The sequence below is a fragment of the Trichoderma camerunense genome (genome assembly GCF_050948025.1).
Source record: "Trichoderma camerunense strain CBS 138272 chromosome Unknown V8C40scaffold_9, whole genome shotgun sequence".
Taxonomy (NCBI): domain Eukaryota; kingdom Fungi; phylum Ascomycota; class Sordariomycetes; order Hypocreales; family Hypocreaceae; genus Trichoderma; species Trichoderma camerunense.
In genome coordinates, this window is record NW_028145361.1 from 778,266 (window position 1) to 803,992 (window position 25,727).

At 50.4% G+C, this 25,727-nt stretch overlaps 10 protein-coding genes across 10 annotated transcripts; 6 read left to right on the forward strand and 4 right to left on the reverse strand.

Moving 5' to 3' along the window:
• The first annotated feature begins 1,450 nt into the window (after positions 1-1,450).
• Positions 1,451-3,838, forward strand: V8C40DRAFT_245489 (HeLo domain-containing protein). The gene is made up of 2 exons (XM_083215910.1): positions 1,451-1,806; positions 1,894-3,838. The coding sequence occupies exons 1-2, from the start codon at positions 1,728-1,730 to the stop codon at positions 3,741-3,743; spliced, it is 1,929 nt and encodes a 642-aa protein (XP_083073108.1). The 5' UTR covers positions 1,451-1,727; the 3' UTR covers positions 3,744-3,838.
• A 21-nt stretch (positions 3,839-3,859) lies between these two features.
• V8C40DRAFT_225149 (uncharacterized protein) lies at positions 3,860-4,643 on the reverse strand. Its single transcript, XM_083212254.1, has 3 exons — positions 4,430-4,643; positions 4,216-4,281; positions 3,860-4,123 (listed from the first exon to the last, which is right to left on the reverse strand). Exons 1-3 carry the CDS (start codon positions 4,505-4,507, stop codon positions 4,040-4,042), a joined length of 228 nt encoding a protein of 75 aa, XP_083073109.1. The 5' UTR covers positions 4,508-4,643; the 3' UTR covers positions 3,860-4,039.
• A 3,439-nt stretch (positions 4,644-8,082) lies between these two features.
• On the forward strand, positions 8,083-11,286 carry V8C40DRAFT_274968 (uncharacterized protein; the record flags this gene model as incomplete). The annotated part of the gene is made up of 3 exons (XM_083220654.1): positions 8,083-8,962; positions 9,026-9,123; positions 9,184-11,286. 3 exons carry the CDS (start codon positions 8,083-8,085, stop codon positions 11,284-11,286), a joined length of 3,081 nt encoding a protein of 1,026 aa, XP_083073110.1.
• A 433-nt stretch (positions 11,287-11,719) lies between these two features.
• Positions 11,720-13,404, forward strand: V8C40DRAFT_245494 (WD40-repeat-containing domain protein). Its single transcript, XM_083215911.1, has one exon. The coding sequence runs from the start codon at positions 11,774-11,776 to the stop codon at positions 13,295-13,297; it is 1,524 nt and encodes a 507-aa protein (XP_083073111.1). The 5' UTR covers positions 11,720-11,773; the 3' UTR covers positions 13,298-13,404.
• A 349-nt stretch (positions 13,405-13,753) lies between these two features.
• On the forward strand, positions 13,754-15,340 carry V8C40DRAFT_287566 (F-box protein). The gene has a single exon (XM_083222734.1). It carries the CDS (start codon positions 13,818-13,820, stop codon positions 15,171-15,173), a length of 1,356 nt encoding a protein of 451 aa, XP_083073112.1. The 5' UTR covers positions 13,754-13,817; the 3' UTR covers positions 15,174-15,340.
• A 2,547-nt stretch (positions 15,341-17,887) lies between these two features.
• Positions 17,888-19,121, reverse strand: V8C40DRAFT_245497 (mitochondrial carrier domain-containing protein). The gene is made up of 3 exons (XM_083215912.1): positions 19,001-19,121; positions 18,752-18,920; positions 17,888-18,678 (listed from the first exon to the last, which is right to left on the reverse strand). The coding sequence occupies exons 1-3, from the start codon at positions 19,016-19,018 to the stop codon at positions 17,993-17,995; spliced, it is 873 nt and encodes a 290-aa protein (XP_083073113.1). The 5' UTR covers positions 19,019-19,121; the 3' UTR covers positions 17,888-17,992.
• A 113-nt stretch (positions 19,122-19,234) lies between these two features.
• V8C40DRAFT_245498 (type 2C protein phosphatase PTC7) lies at positions 19,235-21,034 on the reverse strand. Its single transcript, XM_083215913.1, has 2 exons — positions 20,688-21,034; positions 19,235-20,616 (listed from the first exon to the last, which is right to left on the reverse strand). The coding sequence occupies exons 1-2, from the start codon at positions 20,740-20,742 to the stop codon at positions 19,478-19,480; spliced, it is 1,194 nt and encodes a 397-aa protein (XP_083073114.1). The 5' UTR covers positions 20,743-21,034; the 3' UTR covers positions 19,235-19,477.
• A 199-nt stretch (positions 21,035-21,233) lies between these two features.
• On the forward strand, positions 21,234-22,737 carry V8C40DRAFT_245500 (succinate dehydrogenase iron-sulfur protein subunit SDH2). The gene is made up of 2 exons (XM_083215914.1): positions 21,234-22,061; positions 22,150-22,737. Exons 1-2 carry the CDS (start codon positions 21,558-21,560, stop codon positions 22,474-22,476), a joined length of 831 nt encoding a protein of 276 aa, XP_083073115.1. The 5' UTR covers positions 21,234-21,557; the 3' UTR covers positions 22,477-22,737.
• A 274-nt stretch (positions 22,738-23,011) lies between these two features.
• Positions 23,012-24,133, forward strand: V8C40DRAFT_225234 (uncharacterized protein). The gene is made up of 2 exons (XM_083212256.1): positions 23,012-23,204; positions 23,285-24,133. Exons 1-2 carry the CDS (start codon positions 23,062-23,064, stop codon positions 23,898-23,900), a joined length of 759 nt encoding a protein of 252 aa, XP_083073116.1. The 5' UTR covers positions 23,012-23,061; the 3' UTR covers positions 23,901-24,133.
• On the reverse strand, positions 23,984-25,664 carry V8C40DRAFT_245502 (uncharacterized protein). Its single transcript, XM_083215915.1, has 2 exons — positions 24,420-25,664; positions 23,984-24,369 (listed from the first exon to the last, which is right to left on the reverse strand). Exons 1-2 carry the CDS (start codon positions 25,590-25,592, stop codon positions 24,148-24,150), a joined length of 1,395 nt encoding a protein of 464 aa, XP_083073117.1. The 5' UTR covers positions 25,593-25,664; the 3' UTR covers positions 23,984-24,147.
• Between the last annotated feature and the right edge of the window lie 63 nt (positions 25,665-25,727).

Consider the following 25,727-nt stretch of genomic DNA (forward strand, 5'->3'; position numbering starts at 1 on the left):
AGCCCAAGCACCGCGGCCCGGTAGATGTGAGACACGGCCGGGCTAATCGCAGAGTGCAGAAAGTTGGAACTTCTTGGCCTCGATCTAGCGCCATGCGCCCTGTTGCCCATATTGCCTTAGCGGTACTAGACACCTTGCACAGTGGTTGGTCGCCATCGCGGAGTCCTCTCCGCAGGCCAAGCCGCCTGTAAGAACGCTGAAAGCCCGTCAGATTGCTAGCAGAGCGCCACTTCCAGCCATGTGCGAGAGACACAAACGGAGACGGTACGGTACAGAGAATCAATTGGATTTCGGATTTCCAATTTGTATGTGCTCTCCTACGTGGAGATAAGACGGCAGCCGCGCAAAAAGTTGTGTACGAGCACGGCAGGGGACCGCAACATTGAAACAGCCTACTGTACTCCTTTTTTTCTTTTCTTTCCTTTTTGCTGCCAGCCGTCCGGATGACGAGCACACCATACCAGAGTTCTGCAGGTACAGTAACCATGTACCTACCGGATCGGGATCACGATGCGTGAATACACGTACCTTCACTATCAAGCACTCAGACTTGAGTTGAGATGGATATCCATGGATACTAGTAGTAAAGCATCCAGCCACTTGCCGGTAATATCGGGCTTTAACAAGGCACCGACGATGAAATCTACATATATCTACTTGATAATCTACGGAGTGCTGGGTGTAATCCATGGATCTTACAAGTTGCCCATCTTCTCCGCAACTGCACCACTAAACTTCTGACGCTATCCGCAGCGGAAGCTGGATTGAACCCACCCACAACGAACAGACCAAAAGGCCTCTGCTTTTCCCGGGGGTCCAACTGCAAAGGAGCACAAACACTCAATTACGGAACCCAGCGACATTGTTCTCAGGCTAATGCAATCTGTAAAATGAGATCCAGAGCAAGCCGCCTTTTCGCGGGCCAATCGCTGCGCCCCGTCGTTCCGACGCGCGCGTTCACTACTCTCACAGTGTCGTTTTTGATTTTGCTGTTGCTGTCGTGTAACCCATCATACGCCGAGACGCGAGCGCCACCCAACAGGAACTACTGCCCTGGTACTAACTTGTACTATGTAATTGTGCCGAACGACTATTTGTGGATGGAGACGATCTAAGCCTTATGTTAGGGGGAGGCAAAGGGGGCGAAAAGAAACACCAGCAAGATGGGCTCCGTCTTCGGGGATTTGCTCTCAGCCTTGGATCGGGCGTCTTGTTGATCCCTTTTCCGTAGGATATGAACATGCATGCTCGATGGCTCTCTGTGTACACGCTGGATCAAGTAAAATAGCTGGCCTTTTGTTGGCAGAGAGGTAGGGCAAACTTGGAGTTGTATACATCAAATTGTACTCGTATATGTGGCTGTACATCTCACAACACAAAAGAACCATCTTCACCACCAACACCAACAATCCGCTCCCCCTGCCCCCTGTCTCTCCCTCTGCCGCCGTCGGTTCGGTCCACGATTCGCCATGCCTCGGTCCTCTTCCGCTCCATCCCCACTCCATCTCGTAGGCAATTCGCTAGTCCCGTCCAGCCCTCGTTACACACATGTAACATGAATCTTGGTGCGCCATACCGTACAGTACCAATGGCCTGTTTGTGCTTGCATCAGCCTCCAACCCTCAACCCAACAAACTTGAACCGTCAGAATCCCTCGGCACGCTGAACCAGGGAGATTCCGGCCTAGAGATCTTAAAAAAAAAAGTTCCGTCTGCATACATGCAAACATGGACCCCGTCTCCCTGGCTGGCCTGGCTCTTGGCGTTGCATCCCTTGGGTTACAGGTGTATACAGGAGCACTACAAGGCATGTGCTTGGCCTAGACTCATTCATGTGATAGACGCTTGTGTGCAAAATTGTGTTAACATGCTACTGGATCTTCTTTACGAAAAGGTATACAATTGCTTGTCACGGCTCTCGGCTATGAAGATGATTGTAAATACCTCAACCTGCGCCTCCGCCTGGAGCAGCAGCGTCTCTTCGCCTGGAGCGAGACATCTGGACTGCTGGATGTGAATACGGAAAACCAAGACCGTATCCTAAACTCAAACGTTTTCAATCTCCATCGCCAGACCGTGCTAGATCTATTGGTGCAAGTCCAATGCCTGTTTGACGAGTTTCTCGAAATCCAGAACAAACACAACAACCTGACTCCCGTTCGCGACAATGGCGATTTCCTCATCTCCCCTGAGCAGGACGCCAAGCAGGCCAGCTTTCCTATATCAGAAAAGAAGAGGCTGTTTATTAAAAAGGCCATGATGAACCTCAAGGAAAAATCACAAGAGGGATTGAAAAGACTCAAGTGGGTGTCCTTTGACAAAGAAGGATTCGAGCACCTGCTGTCCAAGTTTACTCTCTTAAACGACAGCATGATGAACATCCTGGACCACTCGCTGCAGATTGAGATTCGACACACGGTGCAGGATACAAACCGCGGCGTATTGCTTCTTCATCACAAAATTGCCGACCTGAGCCACCTTGTCTTGGCTCTCAAGGCTCAGCTGGAGGCTAGAGATGTTGGTGCATCGACACGCACACGAATGTCGAACGTTGAGAGGGAAGCAAGCATGGCCGAGCTGAGACAGCTTTCCAAGCTGGCCAAATTCAAGGCGTTCAATGAGACCATTGACCCCAAATCGGATGCTCCCGCGGTGATTGACGAAGCCGTGGCGGCCTTTCTGGGGCTTGCCAAGCCGGGAGACCCGCGTCTTGTCCAGATGCCCAAGTACCTCATAGAGTTGGACCCCAACGTGGATGACTTGGATGACCCGCGGTGCGAGGCTATCATGAAGACTGCCCAAGGGAAGAAGAAGGTGTGGATCGAGTGGAAAGACTACGATACTGCGGGAACCCCTGGTTGCCTGTCTAAAGCGGACATTGTCGACAGAGTGCGGAAGCTGGCTTGTTTGCTTAACCACAGTCCTAAACCGGAAGCCTTTCGGACGCCTCATTGCATCGGCTTCTTTGACAAGGCAGATCCAGATGTTCCGGAGGATGATGTCGACATTCTCGACCGGCGGCTGGGTTTGATATTCGAGCGCCCGGAGAGTGACGACCTCCATGACAGCCTCCCACCGGTGTCTTTGAGGGAGCTGCTCCTGGACAAGACAATCCGCAAACCGAGGGTTACAGACCGGATCAAGCTGGCGCATGCCCTCAGCAACTGCTTACTCTATCTCCATGCGGTCAACTGGTTGCACAAAGGTCTTCGCAGTCACAACATCCTGTTCTTCAGAACAAAGTCGGGCCATGTAGATTATTCTCAAGTCTACCTCTCAGGCTTCGACTTCTCCCGCCCCGGCGGCTCCGACGAAGTGACAGAAATCCCCGGCTACGACGCAGAGCACGACCTATACCGACACCCGCTGGCGCAGTCAAACCAAGGCAAAGGCCGCCAGCGATCGAAGAAGAGCTTCGATATATACAGCCTCGGCGTCATCTTGGTGGAGCTTGCGCACTGGAAGCCGGTGGAGGCGGTGCTCGGGATCGAGATGAGGCTGGCAAAAGGCCAGTCGGACGTGGTCCGGCATGTGCGGAGCCAGCTGCTTGCTGTAGAGAGTGTAGCTGATGTCGGTGCTGAGATGGGAGAGAGGTTTGAGGAGGCAGCGAGGAGATGCTTGACGGGGGAGCATGAGCTGGGTTTGGAGGCTGGTGAAGATGAGACTGCTGATGAGGTGGCGGAGCGGTTGTCGGTGCGATACTATGATGATGTGGTGAAGAAGCTGGCGGAGATTGTGGTATAAGAAACGGATATCATAAAAGCTGCGTAAAATCAGGTAGTAGCCACAAATGAGAAACCAATAGGACTAGATAAAAAAGAAACATGAACATTATGAGCACATGGTGGAAACCGAATATGTAAAATCTCTTGATATGTAAAAGTTGTGGGTATTGCTCTATTCGTCGAGACTGAATAGTCTGGGATATCATATCATTAAATGGCCAATACGGCCAAAGAAACAAAGCTCCTGGGAACATGTCGTTCCCTCCATCAAGGTATTTCCATGTTCAATATTATATGATCCTTGCGCAATACCGTTTAGCAGCAGCATTCGCAGCAGTCCTCAGTGCACTCGCAGCACTCGAAGCAGGCAAGACCGGCGCAGATACCGCAGCAGATGGCCTATACAGGGACAAACAAATGTCAGATATCGGTAAATCGGATCGTTGATGTGGCTTGCTTATTGGGATATAAATAGTAGTGGTGGCACTTACACCCTTCTCGCCCTCGCCACCTCGCATGCTAGCCGTGGACTCCATGGCCATGGGCTGGATGGGACGCTGCAAACGAAATAGTGTTAGCAAGACAAGCATTTAGACATTTCTTCTTATCTATATGTGCATTGCGTATAGATTTTGTTGATTTCTTCTGTTCTAATAATCGTGCTGAACATTGGAAAGCGAATGGGCGTCTTGGGTTGGCACATACCGGCTGCTCGGAGCTGACTCGGGCAGGGGCCTCGGCAGTCATCTGTTGGGCGACCATCTGGGGCTGAGGAGAAGACATTTTGTGTATTGTGGTAATAAAAAGAAAGGCGTTAACCGTTTATAAAAAAGTAGCGAAAGTGATTTATTATCGTATACGAGTAGTAGTAAGAATGGGAGGGAAAAGAGAAGGGGGGAAACTGGGGTGGAGGACCGGGACTCTTTTTAAGGTCAGATCAACTTATCGTGGGAGGGAGCTGCTTTGGCCTTCGATAACAACGAACGAACGAGCGAGACGCAAACGCCAGCATCAGTCACACTCCCAGGGGCGCAGCATCAGCTTATTGCTACGTACTAGCCCATCAGGACGATCCCGTTTACCGCCCATCGAAGAAAACCAAGCCAAGCAGGAATGGCATGTTCGGCTGCTCGCTTTTTTGGGGGTTTGGTGTCTCGCACTGGCGCTATAACGGGTATCCTTCATGCGTAGATACTACCACATCCCGCCTAGTCCGGGGGAACCGGATTGATATTGATTAACTGGATTGATATTGATTGACTGGGCTATGGAACTCGGGGTGGAACCGCTGGCCAGCTTTTTCTGGATTTCTGGGACACGAAACGACATGGGCGGGCGGTTTGCACGGCACGAATGAGCCGAGCGGTGCTTAGCATGGGATTTGCTCATTGGTGGATGAGGGCTTTGGGATTGTCGCGATGGGGCTTAGTGGGTGTTTTGGGTGAGTTGCAAGTGTGTTGGCATTGGGTGCTTTTTTGGTTCAATGCTTGTTTCCTTTGCGGCCTCCCGTGGGAATTTGTTGTCACTGATGGAGATAGTATCGTGAGGCGATGCAGGAGTGCGTACGTACGTACGTCCACGGAGATTGTCCGTGAGAACCCGAATCCGTTGAGACTCATACATGTGATATACTTGTATACAAGAGATGAATACGAGTAGTACTTTTGGCATCAACACCAGCCATCGGAATTCTTACCTAGCTCAGGAATACTCAAACGCGTGTACTGGGTCTTGTTCCCACGGACGTGTCCGTGTCCAATTGCAGACGCTATTACAGCCACGTCTCAAGGTCACAGGAATAAAGATCTGATGCTAGCAACAGCCACACGCATACGCACTCCCACAAGAGGTATAAGCAAAAGACGTAGATGTGTCAAAAGAGGACAAGTAAGGAGTAAAATAAACAACACACTAAAGAGAAAAAAAAAGATAAAGAAAAAAAATACGAATAATGAAGCTAGTTTGGGAGAAGGCTGGCTGAACCTGCATAGAGCAGTGGTACACCGGTGCTTGTATCTTCTCTCCGGCATGACGAACTTGCGTTACATCACAAGAGGGAAACAAAATCCCTGGCCCGTTCCATTTTCCTAAATCGAGGGGACACAGCTACAGCTCAGGCGGGGCCCCATTGAAATCGTGGCTGTTCACGGCTTCTCGGCATTGTGGTGCCTGAAGCCGTGCCGCTGTCGTGCGGGATCCAGAACATTGCCGTTTGGATTCCTACTAGGTACGTACTGTAACCCTACTGTATTCGGAGAATGAAGGAAAAAGAAGGAATGGCAAGGAGATTGGCGGGTGTGTAGGTACGTCAGAGAGGCGAATTTGCCAGTAAAAATAGAAGCCGCGCCTAGTAGAGTGAAGATCGGATGTCGCATCTTCAGTGATTGGACTCTTGGAGGAAATAAAATAAATCGATATATTCTGGGGAGGACATGGCTGGTCCCTTGCGGTGGAAATCACTCGGACCCTGCGTAATTGATGGTGGTCCCTGAAAATCGCATTGATGTTATGACGCCCGACCTGTAAATATGCGACACCGCCAATTAAACCAGGACTCATCGAGCTTCTCTATATGGTAGCCTTCAAGTTTCATCATTACTTTGGTGATTGTAACGCAAGCATTGATCTACAGTGGATGATTTCAGGCCATTAAATCCATCTAGTCTCTCACCCAGCTCATGTCTCTCTCAAACACAGCTCAAAGCTCCAACCCGATTCAACACAAATGTCAAAGCGTTTAGGCTTGTCGACTAACATCCTCGATCCCAAGTGGGACACGACACGCATCATCGATGTCTGTAGATTATCGAACCATTGTCCATAAACTCAATCACGATTACTTTCATGCTTAAAAGCCCAGCACACCCCTCTCTGCCTACTTAACCTCAATATCCCAGCTCTTGCTACCCCATAACCGATGCGCCGGATCTAGCCCATAAAAAAAGCCGCACCTAGCTAGATCGCCATCGTGACCTGATCTCTAGATTGTAGCTGTCAAAGGACCCAGATCACGCGGGCATGTTAGTACGAGTAGATGGACGCTGTCCTTTTTGCCGCTTAGTTGTTGGTCGGTGACCGATGAAATCAATGCCAAACAACAAACGAAATTTCATCTTGGCAACGGTGAAGTGGTACTCCCAACCCAATCATATGGCCTCTGGGTCTTTGGGTTTGGTGAGCTTCAGCAGAGATGATGCCTGACGCTCCATCTCCAGCTCCAGCGATTCTCTCCCAGCCGGCCAACCAAATGCCGGGGCCCAATGACGTCCCCAGAGCGATTATTAGCCGACGATCTCCCGATCCGTAGTGGAAGTGTGTGAGAACCTGGTACCTCGTGGTACGGTGTAAAGAACTTGCAACCACACAGGCACGGTACATCCTGGCGCCGCGGTGCCGGTACTGGGCACCGTACCGGCATAGTGCCAGAAGGGTGCCAGCACGGTGCCTTTTGGGTGCCATAGAGGTACCATAGAGGTGCCGCAAAGTGCCGCGGAGGTGCTGTACAGCCAACGCAACCACAAAAAAAGAAACTCATCTTCACCTTTTTCTACCTTTTTATACAGCGCATTTTATCTATATCAAAATTTCACAAGTACATGGAATTAAACAGAGGTGGGAAAATGAATGTATTACTATCTAGACTACTTGACTATTTCTCTATATGCGTAAGGTCTCTTGTGCACTCCTGCTTTATATACCGGTGCCGTGCATCAGGAACGTTGGAACGCTTACACCGCGTGGCACCTTACGGCACCTCCTTGGCACCTCTATGGCACCTTATGGCACCTTGCGGCACTAAGAGGGCACCGTGCCGGCACCGTACCTAATACCGGCACCGTACAGGCACCGCGGTATACAGCGTACAGTGCCGCTACGGTGCCGGCACCTATTGCACCGTGCCGGCATGGTAACAGACCCCTACTATCTTCCACTACGGATCGCATCTCGACGTGGATCCCAGGGGGTTTCTTGGCCGCTCTACAGAGCACTAAGCGAGGCTGGCGATTCTAGGCAGTCTTCAATCTCAAGGGCCGAGTGTCCTCTTTGAAAAGAAAAAAAAAAGGAAAAAAAGAAATCTCGTGGCCTGTACATCTCCCGTCATCGCTAGGCAACGACCAGTCGAAAACCACGCCCGGCCCCTGTGTTTTTCGCTTGCCAATGTCTTGATCGCTCACTCGCATTGGATCTGGCGGTATCACCATCTCCAGCGCGCCCCTCCGCCCTTGGCTAGTCCAAGTCCCAGTACGTCACCAGCTTGGGCCCTTTTCTCCTGCACCCAACGAGGCTGGCCTTTTGCTACAACATCGACACTCTCTCGTGAGACCGTCTCGACCACCATGGCTTCGTACGGCCACCGAATGGCCCCGCAGGCTCACCATCCTCACGCTGGATATCCAGCCTCGGGCGCTCCGCCGGCAAACGTGCCCCCGGCCGGCACCTTTGCCCCAGGGACCAAGATCCAGGTCGGCAACCATCGCGTCCAGATCCAGAAATACCTGTCCGAGGGCGGCTTTGCCCATGTCTACCTCGTCAAGCTGCCCAAGGCCGTCGACGGCACCGATCTGGCGGTCCTGAAGCGAGTTGCCGTGCCCGATAAGGAGGCTCTGCGGGGCATGCGAACCGAAGTCGAGACGATGAAGCGTCTAAAGGGGCATCAGGCCATTGTCACATACATTGACTCCCACGCGTCCGAGCTCAAAGGCGGCGGCTACGAGGTGTTTCTGCTCATGGAGTTTTGCGATGGCGGCGGTCTGATTGACTTTATGAACACCCGCCTGCAGCACCGCCTGACCGAGCCCGAAATCATCAACATCTTTGCGGACATCGCCGAGGGTGTTGCCTGCATGCATTATCTCAAGCCGGCGCTGTTGCATCGAGACCTCAAGGTCGAAAACGTTTTAATCACTAATCATGCAGGCGGCAAGCGGTTCAAGCTCTGTGATTTTGGCTCAGCTGCTCCTCCGCGACCGGCTCCCTTGACGGTGGTCGACTGCCGCCTGATGGACGAAGATGTCCAGAAGCACACGACATTACAATATAGAAGCCCCGAAATGGTCGACGTTTATCGAAAACAACCGATTAACGAAAAGTCGGATATTTGGGCATTGGGTGTTTTGCTATACAAGCTCTGCTACTACACGACCCCCTTTGAAGACCAAGGGCAGCTGGCCATCTTGAATGCAAGCTACAGATACCCCAGCTACCCAGTCTTTTCAGACAGATTAAAGAAGCTCATTGGTATGGAGAACACTGCTACTGACTTTTAAATCCTTGACAGCTTCATTCGCTAACCTGCACTAGCCTCAATGCTCAAAGAGAACATGGAATCGAGACCCAACATATACCAAGTTCTAAAAGAGGCCTGTGCTATGCAGGGCCGAGAAATGCCAATCCACGATGTGAGTTCCTTTTCAACCGTCACTAGAATACCTGTCTTGAAGCTAACAGCATCTTCTTAGATTTACTCCGGCCGAGCGAGCGCAGACCCTAGATTGAACCAACCTTCCGTTACAGCCCCGAAATCACACCAGGCACCTGTTGTGGGCGCCGTCTTCTCATCAGCACCCGTCAATGAACAGCAGACCCTCCCGGATATTACACCCATGAGAAGAGGGCGTCCGACTCCTTCACCATCTCGGACACCTGGACCAGGAAAAGTCACCGATGGCGATCCATTTGCTGCCTTGGACTCCAAGGCTACCGCCGCTGCCGCCGTCCGCAGGGTAGATCCCGATGAGCTCTCAGCCAGATTCCCTCGTCTCGACGAATTCTCCTTGCTTCTTGATCAACAGACGTTCAACTTTGACAACACTGGCCCAATTTCGCCTCGTCCTCAGAAAGATTTGAATACAAAGGTTGCTGAACGATTGGCAGACGCAGCATTTGCATCTTCTCGAAGTCCCGCGCCTTCAACCCCGGTCCCAAGACCACACTCTGTCGCGCCAATCTCGTCTCGCCCTCCGCCGGATATCTCACCGCCAACCCTGGATGTCAAGCCTCTTCCAAAGTTGGTGCCGTCATCCACGGCGCAGTCCGGAATTAGTCGAGCACAGTCTATTATTACGAGCAACCCTGAGCTCAAGGCCATTGCTAATAAGACGGCAACCTCTTCATATGTTTCCACGGGTACAATGACGGAAAAATCCCCCGACAAGGAGCGAGCGGTGGACGTGGAGAGAAGCAGACGATCTTTCGATGTGGAAACCCCACGCGCGCCTGTAGCCCGCGCTGCGGCGGCTCTCACAGGACAAAACACCGCCAAGCGACACTCTGGTGGAAACTGGGCGGCGGGAAACACTCGATCTTCGTCTGTCCAGCCGCGGTTGAGCCAGAGCACTGTTGCCTCGTCCAGGACGTCACTAGATATTCTCAGCTCTGCAGAAGACCTGATAGACATGCGATCTTCCGCTGGCGATCTTGTCAATAAGCCGCGGCCTCTTAGCTCTACATTCGAGCCGAGCACCCTGGAGTATTTGCGCGAGAGGGAGAATGCATCAAAGCCTTCTTCTCGACAGTCCTCTACGAACCGACACTCGTCCTGGCATCTGCCCTTGTCGCATGCCAACACCGGCGGAGCAAGCTCGAAAGAACCGATTCCTCGTAGCTCAAGAAGCATCGAAGTGCAGGAATATGATCAAGACCGCCAAGGCCAACGACCCGAGGTGGCGGCCTCGACTTCCAAGAACTTGCTTGCAGGCAAATTTGGTGGTGCATTTAAGAGGTTTGAAAACAATGCCTCATCTGATAATGAGCCAGAGAGATCTTCATCGCCCGGCAAAGAGCAGGGACGCCGTGCCTTGACGCCCATTCAGGGTTCTGAAGCAGCTGACGACCGGAGTGATACAGACGGAGAGGGACACGCCCACATGACAGCCGAGATGCGCCGTGATATGGAGCGTCGTCAGTTAGAAGAGGAGGAAGCTAGAGTAGAGGCTGCGCAAGCAGAATACCGAAAAAGGGTTGCAGAAGGCAGCGGATCGCCTTCCAAGGCTCGACCCCCCACGGCCCCAAAGCCGATGGGAGCAGCACGCGCTGCCAGTATACAAAACAGGGTCCAGAGTCTGTTGAGCGAGGAACAAAAACCGGCGAACGTGCCACGGACAGCCCATGGATACGGAAGGTTTACGGATTCTGAGCCGGCATCTGGAGAGGATAAGCCCCGTCCTGAGGTGAAGCGCAAACCAGCTGTGGCTGCAAAGCCTATCGTTGTAGATCCACGACGAAGCGACGGATCCTTGGTCGATGGTAAACAACCTGCAGGTTCGGCATCAACTTCTGCGAGCGTATCGGCCAAGACTCAAGCCAAGCCAACAGCCCCAAAGAAGCCTGTTCACCTGAACAACATACCAACAGGAGGCCGACAAGCCTCCTCGCCGACCAAAGAGAGAGATGACCCCACATTTGAGCGTTTGATAGCAATCGACCTCCCCGGGCAGCCGATGCTGGAGATGACTTCGCGGGACAGGGAGGATTACATTGAGGATTTTACGAAGCGTTTCCCTAGTCTGAGCACTATAGAGTTGAGCCGAGAGGGTGGGCGGGAGAGGGACGGGACGCGATGATAAGAGATTCTGCACGCGATGATAGAGATTTTTTTTTATTTTTGGTTTTATTTTTTTATAACTTTTTTATTATTATTGACCATCAAACATTTCACCCTTGTCTCGGCACAAAAGCATCGGTTCGAAATATTACGAAGCAGATACAGAATATATTGAAGCATATATGGGAGCATTTTATCGGTCGTGGAAATACAATATTTAATCTCCCCCTTTTCTCTTTTTCTTTTTTGTTTGTGATGTATATGATTTGCTTGTGAAGGTTCTTCTGTCTTTTCTTTTCTAATTGATGCTCTTCAACCTGAATCTGCTGAGAGTTGGAGATTATGCATCAAACCCGTATTATGCGTTAAAGCGCGCACCCTGTGCCTTATCTTATCAAGCAAGGTACCCATAATATTTTTTTTTGCCATTGAGAGGCTGCATCTGGATCTTGGATTGATTTCCCGTACATCGTACAACAAAGAACATCTAAACACAGCAACACAAGATGGCGAAAAGAAAGAGACAAGCCGCTGCCGCCAGCGAGCCCGCTCCAGAGCCTGTATCCACCAAGAAGTCAAAAACTGTCGAAGAAAAGACGAAACCTACCAAGAGCAGCGCAAAAGCTGTTGAAGCAAAGACAGAAAAAAAGACGAAGCCAACGACAAGCAGCAACAAGTTTGTGGAGGAAACTATTCAGATCGTCGCTGGATCCTACGACCGAGTTCTCCATGGACTGACAGCCACAATTGGTGCCAAGGGAGACGCCGAGTTCGCCGATACGTTCCTCTTCAATGCGCACGCATCTGCCATTCGATGCGTTGCCGTGTCTCCCATCTCACCCCCTGTTCCGGGTCAAACGCAAAAGGTCCTTTTGGCCTCTGGCGCCACGGACGAGCGAGTTCACGTTTACAATTTGTCGGCGCACCCACCGAGCAAGAAGAATCGCGATGCATTGGCCAGCGTGGCTCCGAGACCGATCCTGGAGAACCCCAAGAACAGAGAGTTGGGAACGTTGCTGCACCACGACTCGACAATTACGGCGCTGAGATTTCCTACGAGGTCAAAGCTTCTTTCGGCGAGTGACGATTCGACGATTGCGGTGACGCGTACACGAGATTGGTCCATGTTGAGCAATATCAAGACACCGAAGCCAAAGGCGCATGGCCGACCGACTGGTGATACAGCGCCGTTTGGCGGAACACCTTCTGGAGTCAACGATTTTGCGATCCATCCGAGCATGAAGCTGATGATTAGTGTTGGCAAGGGCGAGAGATGCATGCGATTGTGGAATCTTGTCACCGGAAAGAAGGCGGGTGTGCTGAGCTTTAGCAAGGAGATGCTGAGAGAGGTCGGAGAGAGCAAACATGCTAGTGGTGAGGCACGAAAAGTGACTTGGGGAACGGCAGACGGGGCGGACGAGTTTGCAGTGGGATTCGACCGGGATATCATTGTTTTTGGAATGGACAGTGTGCCAAAGTGCCGAGTCATGCCGACGACCAGGGTCAAGATACACCATTTTACCTACGTTACGATCGATGAGGAGACTGGAGATGCTCTGCTGGCTGTGTCGACGGAGGATGGACGTGTTGCATTCTTTTCGACAAAGGCAGACGACCTCTCAAAACCTGAGCCTTCAGACAAGGACGACAAGAAGGCATCCGAAGGAACTTTCCCCGTGGCCAAGTTCGTCGGCTACGTAGGAGGAGAAGGCGTTTCAGGTAGAATCAAGGACTTTGTGGCCATACCGAGCACGGGCAACCCTGGGACCTTTTACGTGGTTGGGGCGAGCAGCGACGGCAAGATTAGGGTGTGGACGGTGCAGGCGGAGGAGTTGCTGGAGGCGGCGAGGAAGAAGGATGCGAAGATTGAGAAGCCGGCGGGAGAGCTGAGGGGGACGTATGTGACGCATAATCGGGTTACGTGCTTGGCGGCGTTTTTGATGGTGGAGAGGCCGGAGGGGGCGGACGATAGTGAGGAGGAGGTTGAGGTTGAGGAGGCTGAGAGTGATAGTGAGGAGGATGATGAGTAGGGGGTTGTTTTGAAGGTTTATGGAAGCTGCATAAGGATAGGATATGCAGATTAATGAATACATATTAGTACATACTTGTGTTTTGCCATCATTGCAATCAGAATTACGATTGTTTGCTCGTCTCTCGCAATCAAGCTGTCTATGAAGTATGCCGTCTGGATTCCAAGTCGTCTCCAGGCTTCGGTCATGGCCTCAATATGTGACTGCACTGAATATTTATCAAATAGATGTCACTAAAAGTGCTTGTAGCATGGATTTCCCACTGAAATAAAAGAGTGAAGGTGACTGTGACACTGAATACCTAGAAAGTGACTGCAAGCTATCGATAAACAGAGGGTAGAAAGGGGGAGTGCCAGAAACTTGGCAGGTGCCAACCAGCTTTCCCTCCTGCAACTCCATTGGCATCGCCCACAAACGAACGATTAACCATTTTACAACCTCTTTTTCCTTCAAATTCTTCTCTCAGTTCAGATATTTCGAATTAAAAAGCTGCTGCTCGCCTTGCAGCCATCTTTTTATCATGCCGCCGGCCAGCCTCGTCACGCTGCCAGACGAAATACTCCTGACGATCTGCGAACTGCTGTGTTACCACTGCTCTTGCACTCCGCAAAGCCCAGATGACAAATCTTTCAACACGTATCTATGGTCTCTCGTGCAGACATGTCGACGGTTGCGTGACATCGCAGAACCAATATTATATCATCGTATTTGGCCTGGTGATAATCTCTTCTTTCTGCGTACTGTCATTGCGCGGCCAGACTTAGCTGCCCAAGTACGCTCCTTTTTTTACGACGAGGCTGAGCCGCGTGACGCTTTGGACGAGGATCTCGATATGTTGAAAGCGGAAGCACGACGCCTTGACATCAAAGAAAGTGATAAATGGGTTCGGAAGTGGGATCGAGAGATTAAGAGGAACGGAGTCGAGGGTGACCAGCGGCTCTTAAAATTGATACTCACCCAGCTTCCAAACACAAAGAGACTGTCTATCGTGGTGCCGCTCTGGGAAGAAACCACCTGCCTAACAGATTCGCACAACAAACACATTATCATGGAGTCCATTCGCGACCTGACGTTGATTCCTGGGGATATTTTTGACCTTGGTCTTCTAGGCGGCCTTCTAACCATGATGCCATGCGTTGAGAGCTTGACGGCATATGAGTGTGGGGGCATTTCGAAAAGTATTCCTCTTGCTAGGCTCCGCACTCTTATTTTCAAAAACAGTATGATCACTTCGACATGCCTGAAAACGATTATCGACTCCTGTCCAGAGCTGGAACATTTTGAGTACTATTTAAGGCCTTATGATGAAGATTACATCTTAGACTTCGAGCAGCAAACAGTTACGTCTGGACAGGCGCAGCGCATACTACACTCGCGAAGGAAAACACTGAAGAATTTGAATCTCGTATTCGGCAAAGAATTCCCCCCATACTTGGACCACTTGGAGAATCCGGAACTCTTGAGCAGTCTCCGCGACTTTGACGGATTAGAGACGTTGTGGGTGCGTACGACTGACTTTGGGACGGATGACGAGGACGAAGATGTTCCTATATTCCCAGAAGATGTGGAAGACCTAGTTAGTAAGCTACCTCAATCACTCATCTGTCTCGGCTTCTGCGGTTCGCACAAAGATTGGGATGGGATAGAGATCCTGCAAGAGGCAATTTTAGAGGGGTATTTCTCGAAGCTCGAGTTTGTGTTGTTGGAACATGAAAAGGAAGAGTTTGAATACGCGCGTGAACTACTTGCAGATGTTGACGTGTTCTGTGCGTATTTCAATGACACTAAACTTGATGATTTTCCGGATTGTTGTTCTAATCCAGATTTTGTGGAAAAAGAAGAGGAAGAGGAAGATGGGGAAGATGAAGGAGAGTGAGGAGACTGTATCTAAAGCTGAGATTTGGAGACTACTGTTTCGAAGAAGATGAAGCAATACAGTGAGGGAATCTTGCAATTTCTTTTGCTTTATTCTCGGGGAGGCCTGGGTTGGAAGTGAGAAACACTTTGTTAACGAATAGTATGCGGTTTGATGTTTCTATGAGCTTTCTGTAATAGAGAATGATGAGTCTCTCAAATAAATTAATACTTATAAGAGTGTGAAGAGACTTGTTTCCATTTCTTTGCTTTTGTATCTTGCTGCAAGGTTAGCTGGGATTTTCTACACTCATACAAGCGCTTGCTCTTTGCCATTTTCATCTCATAAACCATTTGGCGGCAGCTATATCAGGGACGTACCTATACTCTCTCCTCTCGAGCCACGGCGTTACAGCATTATACATGCCCAGTTGAATAACTGGTATCAGAAGCACTTGTAGCCTAGACAACTTGCAGAAACAAAGAGAGAACGTGACCCTGAAAAAGGAGACAGTGTAACACTGGAACAAGGAAAGAGTATGACGCTGAACAAAGAGAAATGTGGTACCGAACAAAGAGAGAATGTGTGCCAGCTGATGCCTAATATCTCGCACGCAAGAGGATACATGCATATATATTTCTTTGTTTGCAACTCCCTCTGCTCTGAGCTTATAGAAATCATCACATATTTTGCATAACTTCACTCTTTTGAGCTCACCTACAAGCATGGGATTTCGAACCATTAAACTGTTGCTACGATGCAAACATATATTCACCAAGGCACCAAACAGCCTTGAGCCATCGAACAGCCTTGAACCATCGAACAGCTTTGAGCCATCGGATAGCCTTGACCCATCGGATAGCCTTGACCCATCGGATAGCCTTGAGCCACCGCTGGGCCTCATGGGAATGCCGGACGAAATCCTCGTTGAGATATGCGCAAATCTATGCTCGCATTGCTCTGATATTCCGGAAACTCTTACAAAGGATCTATCGAATCTCAGCATGACGAATAAGCACTTGCGTGCTATCGCGCTGCCAGTTCTACACCATGATGCTCACCCCAGAAGATTGCGAAGTTTTTTGCGGACTATTACAGAACAACCAGACTTGGCTGCTCAGGTACGTCGCTTCTGCAATAGAGGTGGCGATCGCTGGAAAATAGAAAATGAAATTCTCAATTTTTCATACCCACTCGACGGATTGACCCATAAGATGATGAATGACATAACGTCCTGTCATTTTCAACTCCTTAAAGAGACGCTGGCAAAGCTTACAAAGGCAGAGCACTTGAGTATTAATGTGCCATTCCACGAAAGCCACCTTCCGGGGAAAGATTTATTAAAAATATCGTTTTCAATGGAACCCGTTACCCGCCTATCAGTGAAACTTTTCTCTGACATTGACCTTGGCCAAATGGGCGACTTCCTAGCCATGGTACCATGTCTTGAGAGATTGGAAGTAACATTTTGTAAAAACATTACGCGACAACTGCCTCTTGCAAGCCTTCGCTCCTTGACATTTGATAACAGCGAAATGGAAGAGAAGAGCCTGCAAAACATCATCGACTCGTGTCCGGAATTAGAACATTTCAACTTTGGTTTTAGAACGAAAGACAGGGATCTAGGTTTGGAAAACCCGGTTACCTGGAGTCAGGCGCAACGTATACTGCACTCGCGAAGGGAGATGCTAAAGCACCTAAAATTGGAATTTGGCCAGACTCCTTTATATAAACGGCGAATAGTAGGGCAGGAAGAATATTTTCGCAGCTTTCGCGAATTTAATGCGCTGGACAGCCTGTGGGTGTTGACAATTGGTTTTGGCTCGAAGGACGACCGCGGAATTGTTCCCACATTCCCCGAAAGTGTGCAACATCTGGTCAGCATGCTGCCTGAATCGCTTACTTGCATCTGTTTTTGTGGCTCCCACAAAGGATGGAATGGGATACAGGTGCTAGCACAGGCAATCCAAGAGGGACATTTCCCAAGGCTCAAAAGAGTGATGTTGGAGCAAGGATATAACCGTAACCCAGAGTCCTTTGACTCTGAAGAGCACCAAGAGTTATTCGCTACTCTCGGTGTGTGTTTCGAGCTTTTACACTGTTGGAGAGTTGATGTTAACAGCAGGTGGGAGCAATATACTACAACCCAAAGCATAAAAGAGATTGGATAATAGCATGGGGTTTTCAAGAGGTACTATCGCTAGTAGATGAAAGTTATGCAGCTCTCCTTTATTGTTCAAAAAGAAGAAAGGCAAAGGTTGGAGCATGATATTCAAATTGCCTCGCTGCTCTTAGATCGTGTCGAGAGCAGGCTGTACTCCGGAGAGGGAAATGCGGAGTTTTGATGGCTTAGTCCTCCGTTGAGCTTACTGTGGCCGGGCTAGATAATTCTCCTTTTATGAGTTAATCATTCGTCGGGCATATTTATGTACTATGTAATTTGATTCACATGTCTTCATTCGAAGCACTTTAACCAAGTTATTGTTGCTGGAAATGCCAATGTAGGATGTGATATGTCTAACCCTGTGTATAGACGCCCATTTAGGCGCTTGCCCTCTCGTCACCAACACTTCGTAAGGGAAATACTAGGCCGCATCCCGCGTCTCAGATTGGAGGCTACATGTAGAGAGGGTGGTAATATTAGAATGGATGTTGTAGAAGAACATAGCCACAGGAGTAGGTGCTAAAATAATATGGCGATAGTAGCAGATTCTAGAAAATAATATAAAATTGAAGCTTGCCTTTGCATCCTGTTCTAACACTTAAGCCTCACGCAGTCTGTGGACTTCTAGCTACATGTAGTATTTCCCTTCGTAAACCATTGATGGCAGCTATCCTATTTATCCTCTCCTCTCAAGCCACAGCTTTGCAGCATCATACATACCCAAATACAAGCCACTGCCCACCGCCGTCCAAGCAGAGCGAAATGCCCCTCCACGGAAGAAACCCCTGACCCCCCTCTCACGCCAAACGTCTTTCACAGTCTTCGTAAAAGGTATTCTTCTCTGCCGCTGCTCCGATTTATTCTGATCGTGCTCGCTATCAGCTCTCACCATCATCCGTGTTTTAATCACATCACTCGGCGTGGTCACAAACGCAGCCAGACCCCCAGCCATTCCTGCACTGGCTCCGGCAATCAACCCCGTTTCTGCTACACCTCTTGTCTGATCCTCTCTTGAACCTAGTCTTTGATTCCAAAGACGTTTTCGTAGATTCTCGAATAGGGGAAATTGAAGCGCGGTGAAGGGCAGGTTACGTGCAACCAGGGCCGAATACCCCGTGAATAGTCCACTCGCAGAACCGGTCGTAAGTAGGCGGCGAAATGCCATTAATGAAGTCGATGTACTTGCTTCCTTGGCTTGTAGCATTTGAGCGTTTTGCTTGATGACTTCGCCTGGTGTTAGGACGAGGCACGAGGCCATCTCTGCGACTGCTGAGGCGAGTGAATGGACTACTGGCTCGGGCACGGGGAGATGTCGCCCGAAGACGCCTTTTGTAGTCTCATATGTTGAGAAGAATACACCGGCTGATAGGCTATGTTAGTTAAACGTATCAAAATACATAGGGGGAGTGCTGAGAAGGGCCGTAGTTATACACACCTGCTGGTAGAGTGGCGAGTATCACGCTACCGATGCCTTGGTAGAGGCCCCTCAGGGCGAGGGGTTTCGAAACGGGAGATTTTATGAAATCCTGGCTTTGGTACCGCGTTTTCAGTGTGTCGAGGGGGTATATGAGCACGTCGACTGTGAAGGCCGCAGCGGCGCCGGCCTTGTTTACAGCATGTTTGTAAGTGTCCAGAATACATCGCATGCAGGCATGAACTTATCAATTTTTATAAATAAACTTACCAGATATATCTCCTTCATTTTAGCACGTTGTTAAAGCCTCTCATATGTATTGCATGAGGTGAATTGGTAGCAATGGGCAACAATGGGAACCTTGAGGTCCATCAACGTCACCGTCCATGACATCATGAAGCTTACCTTTGCATCCAATCACAGCGCCTTGGAAATCCATTTTTGTAGGCGAAATGCACATCACAAGCACAACATGTTTTCACGCAATTGAATGATATTCACAATACCAACGAAGAATTGATTTGTTTGCTTTGTCTTATTTTATTTATTCCCAAATAAACTACCTGGTAATGTACAAGAATGGATAGCCCATGCTACAAAATTACTGATACACACAAAAAGAAAAAAAACATAACCCTCCGTCTTCACCGTATTCTAGCCAAAACAAAAAACTCTCTAAACCAAAGTGCCCGTATGCTTAGCCGCTGTCTAAAATCTATTGCGCGGATTCGTGTCCTCCTCGTAAATCTAGAGCTTGCTCTTGATATCAGCCGCATCTTCCGAGACAACGGCAGTGACAACGCAAATATCGTCGACTTTTCCTCCGTGCCACCCTTCCTGGGGATAGTACTTCTTGACTTCCTTGGCAAAGGGTCCGTCCCTTTTCGTGTTTATACTCGCTAGTTTGGCAGCAGTCACGATTTCTGTTGCCAACAAGCTCTGCAGTGTCACGGCTTTCTTCACGATCACGTCCTGGGAGTTGCTTTCGTGGGGAGAGGCTGTGAGATCATCTAGAGAATTGGCCACGGTGACTGCCTCGTTTGCAGCAATGTTCCACGCGCCCGTTTTGGCCATGACCCGACTGGCAATCCGAAGAATATCCTGGTTGAAGAGGTTGTCCAGCACGCCATCGGTAGCAAAGACGAGGACGTCGCCGTGGCGTAACTGATGGTGTGTTACGTCGGCATCTCGTGGCAAATCACTCAACTGTGCTCCCCCAAAAGCTGCCATTCTCGCGGCAACACTGGGAGGCACTACTGAAAGCTGGAACGGGGTGTTGAAGGCGTGAGTCTGCGGTTCGGAATAAGCATGCACTGCGTTCAGGCGCAATTGCAGGAAACCCGAATCGCCCAGGTTGGCCACGTCCAAGACACCCCCAGGCCTAGCAATGGCGACACAAGCCGTGCTGCCGCCTGCAGGCACGTTGGCATCCTTGCAAACCGCGTCGTACCCCATCTGCATGAGCCTCCTCGCTGTGAGAGGCTTATCGCTTGTCGATGGGTATTCATATGCTGCAGCCGCCATATAGTCGCAGAATCCGTGTGAGAAATCCGCAGGGTCGACGCCGGAATCTACCCAGCCGCCCACTCCATCTGCAACACCAAAGGCCACAGAGCCAGACTCGTTAACTCTGCTCACGAAGAATGCGTCGTGGCCGGATTCAGGTCGCGAAGATTTTCGGCGGTGTCGAGGCGGTTGAATTCGATTGTATGGGTTGAAGTGGAACACGTGCGTGGAAGGGTCGTACGGACGGTCCTTTGCGATGAAGGACGCGGCAATGTGGTAGGAGAATTTCGGAGAGGAGGAGGGCAAGTCGGAATACGATCGTAGAGGCTGCGACATGTGTCTGTATGTTAATAACTGCGACGCCTCGCGAGTTCTGGAGGCTATTCGGACGGTTAGCAGGCGGGCAAGGAGCTGCTGGGGACGCAAAGTCGCGTTTTTCAGAGCCACCAACCATTAAGTAGCGTTCGCAGTGATGGCGAGGCAGGCAATCTGCCAGAGAGAAACATGGCCGTCTAGAATATCTTTGCTGCGATGAATTGTCGCAAAGGGAAAAAAAGCATTGAAGGGCGATTCAGTCCTTGCGGGGCGCGCAATCGCCGATCAGTGCAATACTTTAGACAAGCAGCTTCTTCGCCATTCTACAGCCAGAAATGCGGCTTCGTCAAGGGCAAGCGGCCGCGGCAAAAGGAATCCGCCGGCGCCGAAGGAGAAAATTGGAAAAAATTAATTGGAGAAATTGAGGTGAACTTTGGAGATGACAGGACAAACAAAGAGAGATTCAACCGGGATTATTATTCCATACCAATTAAACCCCACCAAAATCCCCAAAATCTTTCCCCCACGGCCTCGGGTCTGTTTGCGCGCTAAAGCACGTAATGATTAGCTAATGTTCCCGGCACGTGCAAGGGTCTGCAGCTCCTTGGCCCGGGCTTTAGCCGGCTGTCACGAGCTGCCGCCTGGCAATCCCGACTTTCTCCTGCTTAGCCGAATTGTCAATGAAACGGCTGTGATTGGCTGGCTTGTGGCCTATTCTCGAGGTCTCATAGCCGAGGAAGAGCCACTTCCATCTTCCCAGCTTCTTCCATGACGACGAGACCAAACGCCGCCACCGAGAGTCTTTAGCAATTGAGCGGCTGCCAGGAGGAACCAAAGGGTACGATTGCCTTGGCTCGAATCAATCAACCTGCTTCAAATCCGATCCCTTGCCTGTGAACCACTGCAGACCAGCTTCAAGACGCGGGGCTGAGCCGGATCCGAAAAAAGCTATCCCGAACCCGAAAAAGCATCGAAACTCAACTCGGAACACGAGACAACAGCAACCATGGCCGCTCTTCGCTCCTCGACGCGAGTCCTCAGCTCCTCTACCAGGGCAGCTTTCCGTCCCAGCGCCGTCTTCTCGCGGTCCATGGCGTCGGTCAGCGAGACCACTGAGCAGCAGCCCAAGATCAAGTCGTTCCAGATCTACCGATGGAATCCCGATACCCCGACCGAGAAGCCCAAGCTTCAGACCTACTCCATTGACCTCAACAAGACGGGCCCCATGATCCTGGACGCCCTGATCAAGATCAAGAACGAGCAGGACCCGTCCCTGACCTTCCGAAGGAGTTGCCGAGAGGGCATCTGCGGCAGCTGTGCCATGAACATCAACGGCCAGAACACCCTGGCCTGCTTGTGCCGAATCCCCGCCGAGTCCTCGTCCGATGTCAAGATCTACCCCCTGCCGCACACCTACGTCGTCAAGGACCTGGTTCCTGACTTGACGCACTTTTACAAGCAATACAAGTCCATTCAGCCCTACCTGCAGCGCGATACCCCTGCTGAAGATGTACGCTACTATCCCGACCTGACCTGACCTGACATGACATGAAATTGCATGCAACTTGAGCAAGATTTGCTAACTGGGAGAATTATAGGGCAAGGAGTACCGCCAGAGCAAGGCGGACCGAAAGAAGCTGGACGGTCTCTACGAGTGCATTCTGTGCGCCTGCTGCTCAACCTCGTGCCCCTCTTACTGGTGGAATTCCGAAGAGTACCTCGGCCCCGCCATCCTGCTGCAGTCCTACCGATGGCTGATTGACTCCCGAGACGAGCGCACGGAGGCCCGTAAGTCCAAGCTCGAGAACTCCATGAGCTTGTACCGTTGCCACACCATCCTCAACTGCACACGCGCCTGCCCCAAGGGCCTGAACCCCGGCAAGGCCATTGCCGAGATCAAGAAGCAGATGTCTCTTGGATCTTAAGGAGCAGAGTTGGAATGTCATTGGGGCGAGAGAAATGGGAGGGAAACTAAAATTGGGCGGATATCTTGAGGAGTTTATTGCCGCTGTGTATGTATTAATCACCGATGAAACTACCTAGTACTATTCATCGATGTTCGACTAGGGAGAAGAGTAAAAATATCTTTTATTTTACATAACCAGTTCATTGTACTCTCACAATTTTTACTATGTTTAGCATTATGTCTTTCGGTGAGGGGTTGGTGGCCAAATGCCATAGTCTATACACATTCCTCGGTCAGTCTGGACTGACCACACCAGCATACCTCTCAGTCACTTGCCACCATCCCAACCACCCTCTCCCTTGCGAAAATCGGTCCGTCCCGTTTCGCCACAGGATTTTTTTGATGCACAAAAGCTGTCTTTATCCCGGCCATGGGAGCAGGATTTGTGGCAGGCAAGAGCACGACTTGACACGGTTTGTTGTGTGAAGAGGAGATATCTTGCAGGTCTTTTTATCTACCTGTCTTCACCCCTTGGACGTATTTCTTATTAGTCTTTTCTTTTTTCTCTTTTTCCTTTTCCACTCTTGAAGAGATTTCTTTCACCATGGCTGTGAGACGAATGGTGTTTGCCGTAGCCCTAGCTGGCCTGGCGATGGCCAAGCCAATCAAACCAATCAAGCCGCCGGGCACATTCTGTCCAATTATCTGTATAGACGCGATTAGCGATTGCGGCGTACCATATGGAGGGTACTGTATTCCTTTTTCTTCTTCATTCTTATTACTTCGTTTGATCTGTTTTGTTGTGCTAACGTGTGAGACTGTGATAGTTGCTACGATCCTTGTGTCGACCCAGCTCCTACGCCTCTTCCTTGTGACGTGGTGAATTCAACTTCACAGAGTCCAGTCGTTGTGGGCCCAGTACCAGCGACAACGACTGGTGAGAATCCGATTTTTATTACTCCGGCCGTGGACAATTCGACGTCAGTCACTCCAGTCGTGGTGAGCCCAGTACCAGCGACGCCAACTAGCGAGAATCCATTCACAGTCACTCCAGGCTCGGAGAATTCGACTTCAGTCACTCCAGCCTCATCAGGCACTCCAACCTCACCGACTCCAGTCATCGTGGTGAGCCCAGTCCCAGCGACGACAACCGGTGAGAACCCGAGTTCAGTCACTCCAGCCTCGCAGACTCCAGACTCGGAGACTCCAGACTCGGAAACTCCAGAAGACTCGGAAGATCCAGAAGACTCGGAAGATCCAGAAGACGAAGAAACTCCAGACTCAGAGTCACCAATAGCAGAGGATCCAATTCCAGCGGCAGAGGGGGCAGAAGGGTCAGAAGCGACAGACTTGGCAGATGTGTCAATGGAAATAGGCTCGTCGCCAGAGAACCCACTTCCCTGGATTCCCGACGGGGACGAGGATTCATGGTGGTGGGACTGATGGAATTATAAAATTGTTGATCTGGCATATTCTTTTACACATTCTCGTTGGCACAGGACGGGAGGAGATGCGGTTTTGAAATGGCTTGAACACACCTTCCCTTAGATACCTACAGTAAAAAAGAAAAAGAACAAATATACGCAGTTGAACACCTATTGACGATTACCGGGGCCTATTTTTGTGATATACAATGCTCCATGAAACCCATATGCTAATGCCCATAAATACATGTACCCAATATCTCCCTTTAATAATATGAGCTCCTTGTCGTAGAACCTTCGACTAGAGTTTCGTCATCGGAACTAAACTCTCCACCAACATTTTCGCCCTGTTCTGGGGGCGCTCGCATGGCCTCCAGCACATCTCGATCTAAAGTAGGGACCTGATAGGGTTTGATGGTGTGAATCTCACGGCCCGAGGGCATCTTGTTTATTAAAGCGTTTATGGCCGGAATTGGCCGTGTGTTCATCTACATGACCAGTTAGCTGTGTGAAAATACAAAGGCGTCACAATGCTTACCGTATCATTAATCTTGCTCCATTTTGCGTCTAGCAGCTCGAGAATCCGTGTCTCTTCCAGTTTGCCAGCATCAGCTCCCCAGGTAGTTTCTTTGTCCACTCGACGATCTTCTCTCTTCTCATGAAATCCTTTCATCGTACGGCTCAAGCTCAGACCCTTTTTTGCATCCTTGACCTCGATGCCAAGTTCGTGTAAACCAGCACGTGCCCAGGCAATCCCTTCTGCCGTCTCGCCACCCAGCTCGGCATCGATTCCAAAGAATCGACAAGCTTTTGCTCGGCTGGTCCGCCGGAAGTCTTCCAAGTATCGCAAGAATCCAGAGCTAACGCCACTTGGTCCTGCCCTTGCTGATTGGCATAGTGCCGAGGCTTTGGCAGCATGCTCAGATGCGGCGAGACATAAACGAGCGTAGAGATGGGCTCGAACTTTGGGGATGTCGGGAGCTTTGAACATCCATTCCTTGTCGTTTTTATTCCTGTCCTGTGCCACAGCTGCTGGGTAAGGGTCGTCCTTTAACACAGCTAACAGTGTTGCCTCAGCGTGGCAGAGAGATGCGAGAGCACGGAGCGTGGCAGGCGAAACATCGACGCAAGGCGGATTGCCAATTACCTGCTCACTTCTTGTGGCGGCATAGTCGTATATGGAAGCGGCCTCTAGCAGGTATTTCGTGGCCGTTGTCATGATAGTTGTTCGCTCTTGTGTCCCCTGGAAATCCTGAGTTGTGGAATAGAGAGGCTGCAGAGCGGCCCTTGCCATGAGCACATGAGAGAAGCCCAAAGTAGATAGCGTAAAATAAATCTCATATTCCAACGAGTTAATGTTCACCCGGGGACGTTCACGCCCAGGCACAAGGTCGCCAGAAAGCGTTGGTCTCCATGAGATGGAGGGAGTCGACTCCAACACTGTGTTGACCGTCTCATTGCTAACAGGCTGATTACTTAAGCCGGCATCAATGGCGATGAGATATGGGAGATAGCTCTCTAAACTAGAGATGACGGTGCTCAGATTTGCAGTTTGAGACGAGGGAGGAAGTCTCTTGTGCTTCTTGAGCGCGTCTCTGACAACCCCGCGATATGTGCTCGCGCTGAGGGGCAGCGATGGGTGAGAGTCACAGCTAACGGACGAGGAGAAGGAAAAGGCCGAGGTGGTCGGTAGTACGAATGGAAATGGCATTATCAGAGACGAGACTGTTCTGTTGCGGGTACTGGTATTCGTGTTCAATGTCTTTTGCGAGCTGGAATTGGGAGATGGTTGCAGAAAAGAGACATTGATTGCCCCAGCGCCTTGGCATTTACACCAAGCATCACC